At 49.9% G+C, this 15116-nt stretch overlaps 2 protein-coding genes across 2 annotated transcripts; both read right to left on the minus strand.

Moving 5' to 3' along the window:
* Positions 1-419: 419 nt before the first annotated feature.
* Positions 420-2753, minus strand: LTHEOB_11441 (MFS transporter; the record flags this gene model as incomplete). Its single annotated transcript, XM_035508198.1, has 6 exons — positions 420-491; positions 576-1340; positions 1388-1643; positions 1820-1952; positions 2005-2118; positions 2258-2753. 6 exons carry the CDS (start codon positions 2751-2753, stop codon positions 420-422), a joined length of 1836 nt encoding a protein of 611 aa, XP_035366370.1.
* A 2559-nt stretch (positions 2754-5312) lies between these two features.
* LTHEOB_11442 (uncharacterized protein) lies at positions 5313-6245 on the minus strand (the record flags this gene model as incomplete). Its single annotated transcript, XM_035508199.1, has 1 exon — positions 5313-6245. One exon carries the CDS (start codon positions 6243-6245, stop codon positions 5313-5315), a length of 933 nt encoding a protein of 310 aa, XP_035366371.1.
* Positions 6246-15116: the final 8871 nt, after the last annotated feature.

Here is a 15116-nt window from a genome sequence, read left to right on the forward strand (position 1 = left end):
ATGCGAAGCGCTATAGTTTATAGGTGAGGTAGATAAGTAGATATGCGCCTTTCAGAACATTGCTGGCCAGTAGGACAGCTATGATACGCTTTGACAGCGTTGCTTGAAAGCTTTTCGTAAAATATCTGTCATAGCCTTCACCCATTATGTAATAATATGCTAACTTCCAGCAGTATCAGGTATCATATCTTACTAAAAAGACGTAATCTGGGAGATGTGCTCGTAGCTTTCCCAGTGGACGCAGCAATGTGCCTTCATGGCCAAGAAAATGCTGATGGTTGAGAGATAGGCGTACTCGGCAAGATATTGAAGAGACATACCCACACAGATATGTTCCCCGGATGGCCATGTTGTTAGAACGTCGATGGGAGGTTCGTGTATTGTCTAGTCTCGCGGGCGAACCAGAAGTTGCCTCGGCCTTAGTTCCGTTGGGTATTCGACACCGCAAGGGGTATTCTTATGGCACAGACAAAGCCCAGGAAGAATATGACCTATACAATGTTAGAATATTATCCCAGCTTATTTCTTTAGGAAAAGAAAACTCGCGAAACGAACAGAGAAATAGCAGAACTTACCGCGGCAGCATAAAACGGCAACCCCATCCAGCCCTTCACCCACCACGACCCGGATCCGCCTCCTCCTTCTCCACCCCCCGACGACAGCCTCGTCCCCAGCCCAAACAGCGCTGCAAACGCCATCTCCCCCGTCAACACCGCGATCAGCTCCAACAACGCAATTCCCGCATAAAGCTGTCCCATCCTACTCCCAGTCCCCTCGCCTTCTCTCGTTGTCCTACTCTCCCTTTCCCCCTCACCATCACCACCATCACCCCCCGCCGCCGACCGCGGCCGCTGCGCAAAATGCGCCACCAACCCCCTCATCGTCTGCGTAATCCCATTCCCCACACTCGCCAGCACCAACCCGACCACCACCAGCGCGACCGCCATACCCTGTTCCCCTCCTCCTCTTCTTCCCCCACTCCCCCCACCACCACCAAACACACTCGCCCACCCCACCATCGCACTCCCCGCCGCCAAGCACGCCAGGCTCCCGCGCGCCACCCACGTATCCACCGCCACGGCGGGCACGCGTCGCCTAGCCGCCGCCGCGCCGGCGAGCGGCAGGACGAGGAGGACGAGCAGCGACATGAAGGCCTTGACGGAGAGGAGGTAGCCGGCCGAGGCGATGGGCCAGCGCAGCGTGCGGGAGGCATATTGCAGGTAGAGGTGGTAGGACATCAGGGCGAAGGTTTTGAGGAAGATGGTTAGGAAGCAGAGGAGGAGGGGGGTGGGGGCCGGGGCGTGCGTGGGGATGATGTGGAGGAGGGTGAGGAGGGTTGTCTTTAGCGGTTAGTCAGTGAGGGAAGGTAGGAGGAGGGGGGGCGCACCTTGGATTTGGTGGCGAGGCTGGTGGAGGTGGTGGAAGGAGTTTCGCTGATGACGCTGTCGTGGCGGTCGCGAGGGGCGGCGCGCGGAGGAGCGGTTTCGGGGAGGCAGAGGATGATGGGGAGGGAGGTGAGGAGGATGGGGGTACTGATTTTGAAGGGGAGCCAGAGGTCTCGTGAGAGGAGCCATGAGCCTCCGGCGGCGGAGACCATATCGGTTACTCTGATCAAGGCGCCAACAAGGTAGAAGGTTGAGGTCCTGGTAGATGTATATATCAGTATGAGTGCTAAGTTAATTGAAAGTAAGGAACCTAAGTTGCGAGACGTCTCTTGCAACTTCAGAGAACAGTCTTTGGTCTTGGGCGATCAAGGACGTTGTGAAAGCTTCTGAAAGGCATCGACGAATGAAACAAAATGAAAAGACTGCAGTGGTACCTGGCATATTCCGGAGCAACATCAACAATCACGGTATTCATGAGTGCTGAGATGTTACGATGGCCACCTCCCATGAGTTGGAAGATGGCTGATGCCCAAACAAGTCTGGTTGGGAAGACCTCGTGAAAGTAGCCTGTCATCGAAATCTTTCAGCAATGCCTCAGTCCTAGGGTGGAAATTCTCACAGATCAGAATGACCCAGAGGTAAGTCAGAATCTGGCCTGTCATGCCCAGCAACAGAATCGGCTTACGGCCCCACAGATCTGCAAGTCTTCCGAAAAGGACGGTACAAAAGAGACCTGCAGGCACGAGTCAGTTGTACTCCACAAACCTCGAGTCCCATATGCCCGCTGGCACAGGTACGCACAGACAAACTGCCGAAATAGGTATGAAAAAGACAGCAGCCAAGCTTTCCACAACTCAGAATACAGAACATACCAGGAATAGCAGCAAACAAGCTCTTGAGCGCACGCAGATACGCCAACTCAACCTGTATTTCGTCGCGCTTGCATAGTTCCTCGCGCACATAGTTCAGCGGTGGAGGGCCGATGACGCTCGGATCGCGCGTGCGGTAGTAGTCTCTGCAAACCGCCATCTCCAGCAATCGCACTTCGGGTGCCGCAGTCAACCCGTCTCCAAGGTCCGCGACCAGCGAGAGCGCACCACATAGCACTGCGGCGTACGGCCAGAAGCGGTGGCGGCCGTGGTGGTGGTGTCTCTTCGCAGAGACTTCGCCGGGCGGTGATGGCCCGGAGGTCCGGGGAGAAAACTGCTCTTCCTCACTCCGTTGCGACGACGCTTCAGATGGCGATTCTGAACTACTTGCGTCTGAGTAGCGATGCTCTTGCCTTCGGGCCAGCGCCTCGGCAAGAAGTGGCGTCGTCTCCCCGGCTTCGTCTTCGAGGACGGCTGCGGATGATGCGAAAGGCTTCATTTTTCCGACATGCGAACGCCGCGAGTGTGTCAGAATAATTGCATGGAGAGAGATGGCAGAGGTTTCTTATCTGCAAGGTGAGTTTTACCCCTCATTCCTGCAGCTGCTTAACTTCGATCTTCTGCTTTGGGATATCGCACGCTAAACCGTTGTAGCACTAGCAGTATGTATACTTCCGTCGAATGAAGCCTCCCGGCGGCCCCTCACCCTGACTAATAAGCTTGAAGGCCGGTTTGTGCGACCGCATCCCCCGTGTGAGCCATATTTACCAAGTAGTTCGAGCAGTGACAAATTGGTACGTACAGAACATGGTGACGATAAGTTCGATATGTGCCTCTCCCTCGTGGTGTTGCTGGACTAGAAGAAACGCCATAGCGGGGACGCGACCGTTGGAAATGACGCCCCCGCTTACCAATTTTAGTGTGCCGTTTTGTGTCTCGCTGTCTTGGAATCGCCACCAATTTGTTCCCCGCACTGAATGCACCCGCATCTATCATACTGAACCATTCCCACAATCTGGAACACCTTCTAAACATCGCGTTTTAAGGTTTGCCTGCCTCGATAAACATTAGAGTACCACCCAAGCCAAAAACAATACCAGCGACCTTCTCGTCGGGATCAGGTTTGGCGCGTTCCGCAAGATGACACATGTGATCGCTCTCGGGCGGCCCCGCTTTAGCTACTCACTAGCAACGCATGGAAGAAACCTTGCTCCAACCTCACGCATGCACCAGCCATGTCCGAGCACTCTGCTGCGACCTCAGGCAGCAAAGCAGTAGCGGCGAATAATAACCATCCACGGTGAAGGTCGTTTTTCTTTTCCCCTGTTAGTGCCTATTAACCTCCCGTGACAGCTTTAACCAGCATTGCAATAGACCAGCCCGCCATCTTCAATCCACAGATAAGGCATTGCTAGTGCGGAGACTATGTCTTCGCAATCGAATTGGCTGCTCAAAGAGGTAAGTATATTTGCAGATGAGAAAACCCAATAAGCACAGGGAAAGCGATGTGAGCTGGCGCATACCGTCGATAAGCAATGACAATCCGGTTGTAGGGTGAGGTCTTTTCTCAAGCACACTACAAGTCCCGAAGAGATTTGTGGATGCCAGACTAAATGAATCCCGTTGGGTGAAATAGATAGACAATTCAACGTGATTGGTACCACGCTCACGCCCTCCCGGAAAACAACGCAAACGCAACGACGCCCGGCTTTAGAGCTCCAAGCCATGAACCAGCCTAACGGCGAACCAACAACGTGTCAGCACGTAAGGCGTCATCCGCGCGGCAAATTTTGTACGATGGAAATCAAAGGCCGCAGTCTAGATAAGTCAGAGGGCCGTGCCTAGCTGAACACACATCACTGCTTCACCTCCTCCATCCTCTGCAATCTATCACCCCTCCAGCTAGCATTAAGAACATACTTCTTCAAATAGCCGTATCGCAACCACGATGGCTCTTATCAGGGGACCACACGAACAACAAATGGCTGTGACTAGATCATCGAACCAGCCACTCGACCCAGCCGCAGCAGCGATTGTGCAGCAAGCTTGCTCGACAAACCAAGTTTCGTCAATAAGGGCCCATTACACCTATCCCCAGGGATCAGCTGAGTATGAAATCAAATTTGTTGATTCTCATTCCAGGCCCACGCACTCGGTGAGAAGCCCGGTCAAGCTGTTTACAGTCGACGAACGTTGACAAATCGGTGTAGACCACGAAATACGAGGATGGGTGGGCATGGGAGTGGGACGGCGGGAGGAACATGTGGCGTAGGTGGAGCAAGTATCGAGGATGCTGAAAGTACAAGGACGGCTCGCGTCTCTTCCCTTGAGAATAGCCGAAGCGATGAACTATGAGATGTAGCTAGTGTCACCCAGAATGAGATATTCACACTTACTAAGCAACGAATTTCCTTCGAGTCTTGCCCAAGTCGGAGATACGCTTGCTATGACGGCAATAACCAACTCTGAAGCTGCATAAGCGCCTCAGAGGTCCACGCTTTCTCAGGCTCGTAGCATCCCACCTACCACAGCAGCGCCTATTTTTCCCGCACAGGTCGCTCGGATTTCTCATCCGCATCAGCCCCCGACCCTTTGTCCATGGCCTGTGCCGTCCGCATGATAGGCAGCCGCGCGGTCAACATCTACGTCTGGAGTAGTTGCTCAATAACGCAAAGAAGACTCTGGCTGATAGAGACTTCGATGCATCCAATTGATCGAGCAAGACAAAGTAGCTGTGCTGCTACTCCTCGCTCACGCTCACAGTCAGCCTTTTCAGGCAGCAATGCAAATCTACTTCCGTAAGCCGCCACCCAGTCAACAGTAGACCAATAGCAGGCAAGCATGTGAAACATCAGTCGTAATTTGCATGCTGAATGCTAATAACTATAGGCCAGATAACTATGACAAATGAGTCCTCTTGAACCCTCGCTTTGAATTTCATCACCATGCTGTTGCGTGGTCTCGGGTTCAAAGTGCGGCGATGAGAGTTGTGCTACCTTTGTGGTGAATGGAGTGGTTCATATCGGTAAGAATTGGTCAGGGAATGAAGGATTCTCCATCAAGATGGAGGTCCTTCCCAAGGTGCCCTCGTCCAGTCTTCAAAATCGTTGTCGTCATCCTGGTAGTCGGACCAGCCATCGTCAAACCGATCTCCGTTGAGCCAGTCTTCATCGAAGTAGTCGCGAGGAGGAGGAACGTAATTCCACTGATCCAAAGTCCGATTCTGATCGTCACTCCATGGAGCTTTTGCCCTATCTGGGCCTTTGGGCTGATAGTCTGGTTCCCGAGATGCCGCGACGCGCTTCTTGGTTTCTTCAGTGACCAGGTCTTGCCACCTGAAAGTGGTGTTGGACCAGAACCTATCCCGCAGCTCAGGGAGGTAGCAGACATCACCAGCGCAGTAAGAAATGATTTCTTTGGGGATGGGGCGCTGGTTGAAAACCTCATATGAACCACCATGTTCTGCTTTGAACAACTTCTTCCCTTTCTCCTTTGCCAACTTCCAGTTTTCTAGGTCGGGGAGCCCGTAATTTTCCTGAACACACTTGGCTAGCCCTTTCAAAAACTTCCTGGATGCCGTAGTCCTCCTCTTAGCACTCTCCATAAGTTGAACATCCTCCACTCCCCGCAACCTCACACCGAAATGCGCAAATAAGGCATCCGAATCGTTGCGAGCGTCGAAGAAGACCTTTGAGATTTTGTCGTCTTCAAGAATATCCTTCAGCGTCTTCATACGTACGCCGGCGGTGTTAAACACCAGGGCGCCCAGTGAGTGCACATCAAAGAGGTAGACGCATCTGGTCGGGGTTCCCACATCAACCATGAGGGTAAAGATGGAGATAGAGCCCTCACGGCAGAGGTTTATGCCTTCGAGATCGATGTACATGCTTGGCGAGTATGAAAACGGCTTTTCATGAACCAAGACGAGCCGGTCGACCACCTCACCGATTTGCTCCACCGTGTTGATAATCTCCGTCTCGATGCGCATCATACTCAGATACTTTCGAGGAACGGTGCGCTCTAGCAAATAAGGGCGGCGGCCGGTTTGAAGATGGATTGGTTGCGGTCAGTTGTACGGAAGTGACACCAAAGCGACCTATCGCTTGCTGTTCGTCGCACGCGTTCAGAAGTCGCCAGCGGGACCCAGGTGGCGTTTATGTGTTTTTGCAGATGCTCTTCGGCGGTGGGGATGGTGACTGTCGACGCTCTGTTGCGTGCCAATTCGATTGAAGGCCAGTAGTGGCACAAATAATGCTAATCAGACACAATGGTAGCGGGAACTAACAGCTTAAGCCCTGACCTCTAAACGCTCCATGTTATACTTATATGTCTATTGGTCTATGAAACGTGGCCTGTTTTCCACTTTGTTTGCTTTTCACGCATTTCCCCAAGCCCGCCCTGCAGATCAACACCTTCTCGCGGATAGACCCAAATGTTTCTGACTTGCACACATTTCGGTAGATGCAGAGCTATGTGTATTAAATTGGATCAGATTCACTTTAGGGAAAAGAACGCAAATCCCTATAAGTTAGATAGAATTGTAGACGTATTGCAGACCTAAAACTGTACTAGTCTTCGTTCCCTCCCCCATAACGCCTTTGAGAACTCAGGGCCCCAAAGGAATGATCTTTGAGTGCGTTACACATCATGCCTCATAATAACAGGGGACTGTTGCATTCCTGGATTATGTTGAAACGCCAAAAAAGCTCAAAATCGAACACATGCTCGTTGGAGTGTGTCTTTAAGCCGAATTTTGCTCATCATTAGCAAATTGCGGTAGTCAATTACACATTTATCCTATGTTGTGGTTTTTTTTTCCGCGACCCAACGTTTAATGATTGAGCTTGCTATCTCAAAACGGGTCTTAGTCTCAAGAAAGACTCGGAGGGTTAAAACATCTGTGTGGGTAAACGGGACGACATTCCTTGTCGTAGACGTTTTTATTTGGACTAGTTGCTCCAATGTTGCCAATCGTACACAGCGCTACCAGCGTCTGGAGTATGCGGCGGCGGGCGTCAACAGTAGTGAGTAGCCAGCGTCAGGGACGAGTTCCACCCTCAAGATGCTGACTGCCATCGCGCGGACGTCGCGGGCGTTGCGCCGCAAGGGGACCTGGGCCATATGGGCGGAAAGGGCAGCGGGGCGGGCATAATTGCCTACAAACTGTGCAGAGCGGGAGACGCGCAGGGGGCACAGGGAGTGAGGGTTGGCAACGCCAGGGTGGGGCTGCTGGTGGAATGGAGAAGTGCGGGGTCCCTGTGTCCTCGCCTTCTTGGCACACAACAGTTCTGCAGGACGAGGTTCTGGATAATTGGTAAGGGGGAGGCTGGGCCTGATTCAGGGAGTTTGAGCTGTTTTAGCGCCGGATTAGAGGACAAATCAAAAGGCAAAGGGGCTTCGGGCGGAAGAATGAGGACAATCCAGGCTTAGACGCTCCGAGCAAGATGCTCAAGATTTCATATGGCGGAGATCTGGGGCTAAGACGATTTGTTGGATAGATTACAGTGGATCGGATGCGCTATGAATGCGGGCAGAACCAGACGGGTGGGTCTTGTCGGACTGTGTCTACAGCTTGATGGTACTTAGCGAGCCGGACGACGGGCATCACCGTAAAGCCTAGCTCATCGGATATTAACGGAATATGCAGAGTGGTGGTGGGGCCGATGGCTAGCGTAAGGGTACCTCGTTTCTCTCATTTCTTTTTTTTTTTTGCTCTTTTATTGAATGAAAAAGGACACATACGGGCAGTTGAGGCTCTCATCTAGATTTAGATGTGGAATTTAGAATTATATATTCATGTCCAGACGCGGGCTCCAACTGCCCATGGCATGAGCGAAAATAAATCCAGGCTATCGTTGACTGCAATATTCCCTGTAAAGTTCCATTTGCCGACTCGGGCGGTAAGAGTTTAGGGCATACCTGCAGCATTGATACGAGATTGGCGCTGATTTGCTGAGAAAGGATGCTTAGGTGGCTGCCTGGGCTTCCTGTGGCTGATAAGGAAGATCGCGGGGCAGCGTGAACGTGAAGTGCGCCAATAATAAGGGTTGTACCGCAGCTGGATGCTGTTGGAGTCTCCGAGCCGTCCAAAAGTTACGAAACATTAAGATGCACCATCAAAATACAGCTGAAGCAACGAAAACAACGACCAGAGTTCGTGTGGCGAGGCGATACGCTGCGCAACGCCTTTCTCGCTTCCGCATATCCTGTTCACCAATAGCGATGGGCTTACCAACGGAAAAGCAGGCAGACGCTCACTCAGCCCCCAACCCCACTTTTACTGAACACGTCTCGTGGTTCATAGGTAAGGTCGTTGCAGCCTTACCCTCATTTACTTCATCTTCGTTCTCCCACTGAACTTCATTTCTTTGGTCTCTGGATTAGCGCTGCTTTGGTCTCGAAATGGCGAGCGATGGATATCGGAATTTCAGGCTCCGAGGAATACCAGAAAGCTTTCAGAATCGCAAACAGGTGTGCGAGCTTGTTAGAACTGCGCTCCGGCTCGAAGAAGACGCGGAAATCGCGGTACACTCGCTTGCAAGAAACCCTCTCGAACGTTGCAGCAGGATTGCAACCTTAACATTTGAGAACAATATACCAAATGTTCTCGAAGGACCTCAAACGGAATGGATATTTACCGTACCGGGCTCCGATGAAGACGAGGCTGAGAAGTGGGGGCCACAAAGACTCGTATTCGACACGCATTTCCGAGGTTTTACACCACTTCACCGTGCTGACGATAGCGAGTGCTCGACTGAGTAAGTTAAAACTTTGCTGTATGCGCCTTCTGTCCTACTTACTTTGCTATCAAGTCTCATAGCCATCTCCGGTCTCGCTGGCCATGCATTCGGCTCATTCAAAGCAAGGGGAAGCAGCTTCATGTGGCTTCGCGATGATTTGCCTGTTCGGCTACGACGAACAAGGATTCTGGTCTATGGTTATGACACGAAGGTTGTTGCCAGCAGCTCTTTCCAGAACTTGAATGATCTGGGAAACATGTTTCGGTACAGCGTCAAAAGATTACAGCTTGGCTCATCAGTACGCGAAGCCCTGCATGCGAATTTATTCCAAGCTTACTCATTCACAGGCGTGCTGTCAAATACGTCCTACCATCTTTCTTGGACACAGTCTTGGCGGCCTGGTTGTAAAAGAGGTCAGAGCTGATTCTTTAATGGAAGAAATATGCTGATGAAAGTTAAAATGTAGGCCATAATGAGGATGAAAGGGTCTAAGAAGGTAGAAGACAGGGAGTTTTTGGATAATATCATCGCCTTCATGTTCTTTGGGGTCCCTCACCAAGGAATGGCAACCGAGCATCTTTTTCCAATTGTCGGCGAGCAACCTAACCGAAGCTTGATCCAGTCTCTCGGGAAGCATTCTGCTATCCTCCAGCGCTATGAAGAAGAATTTTCCGAAGCCTTGGACACGAAAGAACCACGACCTGAGATTCTCTCATTCTACGAGACAGAAATGTCTCCGACGGCCAAATTTGTAAGCTTGCAACACGGATTTTTTTTTCAGCATGTACTATACAGCTAATTAGAAATAGAATGAGGAGAAACGTGTCTGGGAGTTTGATGAATCCAGACTCGCTGTACTAGTCGACAGATCGTCTGCAACAAATGGTTGTACACCTGGTTGTGCGATAGCCCGGAACCACTCAGAAATGGTCAAATTCACCAGCGAGATGGACGAGATGTATGATATCGTTCTCGCTTCGTTGCTTCCATTATTGGATGGACATAGCAGTTAGTCATCAAAATTAGAATCCTTGTTGAACATCTTTAACGGTCGATAGTTACGTCGAAGCCTTTGTCGGAAAGCCAAAAAGGTATGAATACGAGTAGCACAAGTTATGAAGCCTAACTGGAAACAGGATGTCTCAAATCTCTGTTTTTCAATGAACAGAACTTCAGGCAAGCTGAAATCCATGATGCCGATAACACCTGCGCATGGCTCCTCGATGACCCTCATTATCGGAATTGGATACGCCAGCCACGTGGACTTCTTTGGATTAAGGGAAAGCCCGGAGCGGGAAAATCTGTACTCATGAAGTACGCCTGCGAAAAATTGAGAGATCAATCCTCCGGTTCAAGAGAACTAGTGTCATCGTTCCATATCCACGGACGAGGCGTCGACCTCCAGAAGAAGATCGCTGGAGTGTATCGCGCACTTCTGCACGGCCTCATTCCACATTTCGACAATGTTCTCTCTCAAGCTACTCTCTCTTTCGTTGAAAGGGAGTCACGTTACGGGTCCTACAGTGAGGGCAGGTGGGAATGGGCGGAAAAAGAACTCGAAAATTTTCTCCTCCAAGTTCTTACGCACACATCGGCAAAGCAACGCATCGTAATCTTCATCGACGCTTTAGACGAATGTGAAAACGACGCCCCCATCAAACTATTGACTTGCCTTAAGCGATTCGGAGAAAGTATTGAGCAACAGAGCTCTTATGCCAAAATCTGCTTCTCTTCCAGACACTATCCTATACTTGGGCAGTCACACGTTCCAACCATTGTAGTCGAGAACGAAAACCGAGAGGATATCCGTCGAGTTATGGAAGAGACACTCAAAGTCATCGAGTCCGACGAGGAACGTCAGCGGGTAGTGGATGTGATACTTTCGAAAGACGACGGGGTATTCCAATGGGCTGTCCTTGTTGCTGATAAGGCTGTCAAAAAATACCTAAAAGGCTTCGGTGTGCGGGGAATCGAACGAGAAATCGAAAAACTTCCCACGGAGCTGGACAGCCTCTATGCAGGGCTATTGGACGAAGTCAGTGAAGACGAAAGTGAAAAGATCCAGACAATAAAGCTCTTTCGATGGGTCTTATTCGCTTGTCGGCCCCTTTCTGTTCTGGAACTTCGCGAGGCGCTTGCAACAGATCCACACGTCTCGTACGCCACGATATCAGAACTCCGCGAGCATGACAACTATGCAAAACCAGCTGAAAGATTCGAGAGAAGAGTCATCGACATGTCCAAAGGCCTCATTCAATTCAACACAAGAGACGTATATGAATCTATTGGACCAGATGATGAAGGTTCTGGTCGGCAGGCCGAGTTCATTCACCAGTCCGTGCCCGACTATTTACTGGAATACTTCCTCAAGCCAGTCGAATCAGCCGATGGCAATTCGCACTCTTCAGCCGGCTGTGGACACTTGGAATTAAGCCGGTCTTGTTTAAGGTACTTGACCATCCACGAGATCCGTGATGCATCTGATCTCCTACGTGACAATATCTCCGTCAGATATCCACTCGTGGCATACGCAATACGGTATTTCTTCACCCATATTCAGCGAGTTGAAGGCGAGCAAATCGATCAATCAGATCTTGTTCATCTTCTTCACTGGGATGACGAGACCACAAAAGGTATGGCTCAGCTTTGGGAAACTTTCGATCCTCAAGGAGCCTACAGCCCTGTAGACTGGCCTTTCCCAGGAGGGAATCTGGCTCACATATTGGCGGCATTGGGCTCAATAAGTGCATTTAAAACAATGCTTTGCGAAGACGATATTCAGATCGATGATAAGGATGCTTCCAACAGCACACCACTTTTGATCGCCATAAGGGAAGGCCATCACGACATAGCCCAAGAGATTTTGCATCGTTCCTCCAAATGGTTTTATCGACAGGGCAAGGCTAAGAAAACCAGAGCATTCGGTAAATCCGATGTTAACTCTTTGCCAACCTCCGCCAAAATCTATTTCGTGGATGTCAATGCAGAGAACGAGCATTTCGAAACGCCAATGACAGTGGCAGTGTCCAGCGAGAGACCAGAAGTTATATTCACATTGATTGAAGCCGGCGCCTCTCTCGAAAGCTTCGAACCAGCCTTCTCGCCACTTCTTTATAGTATCCAGACGAACAACAAAGCTTTACTCATCGAACTCATCAAAAATGGAGCCAAACTGGATGGTGCTGTATGCTACGCTGTGATGCGGATGGCTCACGGGAGTGATGAAAACTTGGAGGAGGTTATTCGAATTATGCTCGCTGCCGGAGCAAGTACTCAGTCAACCCCCGATCTGGTTTACTATGCCACTGAGGAATTTTACCACGACGACGATGAGGGCCCCGTGGAGATTTCTTCTGGGTCAGCATTACAGATAGCTGTAGACATGGAGAACTTGTCCATCCTGCAGCTTCTGCTGACTCATGGGTCAAACCCACCGGAAGACATGCGCAATGCGCTCCTGCGCGCCGTGGCGGGGCACAACTTGCCTATGGTCGAGGTTCTCTTGGTTCATGGATCATTTTCGGAGGAACAAGAGCGTGATGCCTTCGACATGGCTGTGGACTGCTCCAACCTACCTGCGGTTGAATTTCTCTTGGAGTTTAGGTCACATACCCCAGAAAAGATCTGTGGTGTTTTCAAGCGTGCCCTCGATGAGAACAATGTGGCTACAGTCTATATGCTCTTTAGATGTAGTCTACACATACCGGAGGAAGAAGTTCGTCGCGCCTTCAAACGTGTCGCGAATAGCGGACACCTGCTTATGGTTGAACCTTTCCTCGTCCACAAAGCCAAGATGGGCAGTCCGGAACCAACGATACACGCTGCCTTAATGAATGCAGTAGTATCAGGTAACGAGACTATGGCTAAAGAAATCCTATACCACACAACCGAGATGGACAGGTCGGATGTAGAAGTATATGATACGCTCGAAGCCGCGGTTAGGTCGGGCAAACTCTCCATGGTAGACTTGCTTCTAAACCACAGAGCCATCACAGCCAATCGAGAACCAAAATATCTATATGGAGCTCTCCTTGTTGTTGCGATGATGGAGGACGCGTCCGTGACCAGTTTTCTTCTACCCCACTATGGTATGGGTAGCAGTTCGGAACCAGGAAAGTGGGATTACATAGCACAAGTTGCTGTGCGATTGGACAAGCCAGAAACATTGCGAAGCACACTGACGGTTGCTATAGAGTCGGGGAAACCATATTTAGCTAACCTGCTCTTAAGATGGGGCGCTAAATTCGGTAGCCTGCAAGCTCGAGAGCTCCGGAAACATCTAGTGTTTGCTGTGGAGTTGGGGAATGTATGTATTGTTGAGTTTCTCTTACGACATGGAGTCGAAATTGACTCCATAGACGAGGAAGATTTCATTCCAACTACTCCAGGTCTCGCTTCCCTGTTACCACTTACTGTGCCAACAATCGTATCGCAATTCTATCGATGGACAAATCAGACGACGGGAGAGTTGTTGTCCGGGGCTCTTCTCTACTACGCTCTCGAAAGGCACTACTACCGGATTTTTGGACTTCTACTATCTCGAAAGGCCTCCCTGGATCCAAAGCAAGGTTTTCTATCGGATTGTACAGCGAATACACTAAACCCGATCCTCATAGAGCTTCTGACGGCAAACCATGCATCACCAAATGGGATATACGAAAACCTTCGGGGTGCACTTAAAGAATCTTCTCTGCACGGGGACACCAGCGAGGTCACGGATTTGATTCGATTGATTGCAAAAGTCCACTATGGCGAGGTCCTCACACTACCTCCTGAGTACCCAACGGAAAAGGAAATTGCCGAGGTTCTGGTTATGGCTGAAGGTGCATACTACCAGGCTTTTCTCGACGACATGATTGGAATGGCTACTAGGCGTGGCCAGATGAAACTTGTACATTTTTTGTCGGAGTATGTTTGGGTTGATTATACTCTCTAGCCGGAGAACCCGACTGGCGCTTAGTTGACAACGCCGATGTACGCTGGATTTAGCTGTACATAAGATTCTTAGACGCAATAATGTCTGGAAATTGTAAATATCAACATCTGTTAGAAACAAAAATTTTAGTGTCAAGTCTCTGTCTCTGCGAATCGTTCGAATATTTTGCGAAGCTTACCGACCTATTTATAGGACATTTCTTACTTTCCCGACTATAGTAGTATCGCAAGTTTACGTATTGTTTCTCGCTCAACTGGAACTTTTTTTTCTTCACCCTTCATTATGTTATAGTGGTGTTTTTTTTTACCTTTTAAAAGACAACTTCTCTTATAATAAGTATTGAATAAACGAGGTTTATTGTATACATATATATAAAACATAGCCTAGGAGATTCTATCTAGGTCATAGAGATTGTAGATACGATGTCTAAAGGGATCGGAATATATATTCATTTGTTTAAAAATTGTAGCATGATCCTACATACTTTCCGAGCCGTGAACGCTTATAGACCTCACCTCACAGAATCGTCGTCTTTATGCAGTTGCAAGTGTACAGGATACATGGCGGGGGTCGAACTCAGAGCGAAAAAAGTCATGCCTTTTACCTAGTCGAACAGACTTTACTTATATAGTAGTTCTGAACTACGATAGGAAGCCGCTTCGGCTGATGCCGGTGCGGCGAAGTTTTACGATCTAGCGATTCAGCGGAGGTGGGGCTTTAGGTCGATTATTAACGGAATACGACGTTGGATCAAACAAGACTAACCAGAGTGGTATAGCGTTCTAAAATGCTTTGATCGCATGTCACCGCGCACCTCAGCCTGTGCCTCCTTATCTACGCAGTCCGTTTATATAAAAGAGAGAGCTGCGGGTTCAAATGGTGAAGACCGCAGTCGCCGATTCATAATACTCAACCCCAATCCAATCCATCGATCTCGAAAGTCAAGACAAATACCAACAGTTCGTCTATCGGAGCTGAAAGTCAATATTAAGCTTTGCATAACCTTAAGTGTAGTCATGGCCCGCTTTGTCACCGTCTTCCTTGCAGCGGTTGCGTCCCTGACGCCCCTCGTCAGCGCCGGCTGCTCCATCGACATCATCAACTTCAACCAGGTCTCCGTCGGAAATGGATGCATCCCTGAGGGTGGACAGGCTGCCATCTGGGTTGAACAGAGGAAGGCAAACTA

Source organism: Lasiodiplodia theobromae (genome assembly GCF_012971845.1).
Source record: "Lasiodiplodia theobromae strain AM2As chromosome Unknown scaffold_49, whole genome shotgun sequence".
Taxonomy (NCBI): domain Eukaryota; kingdom Fungi; phylum Ascomycota; class Dothideomycetes; order Botryosphaeriales; family Botryosphaeriaceae; genus Lasiodiplodia; species Lasiodiplodia theobromae.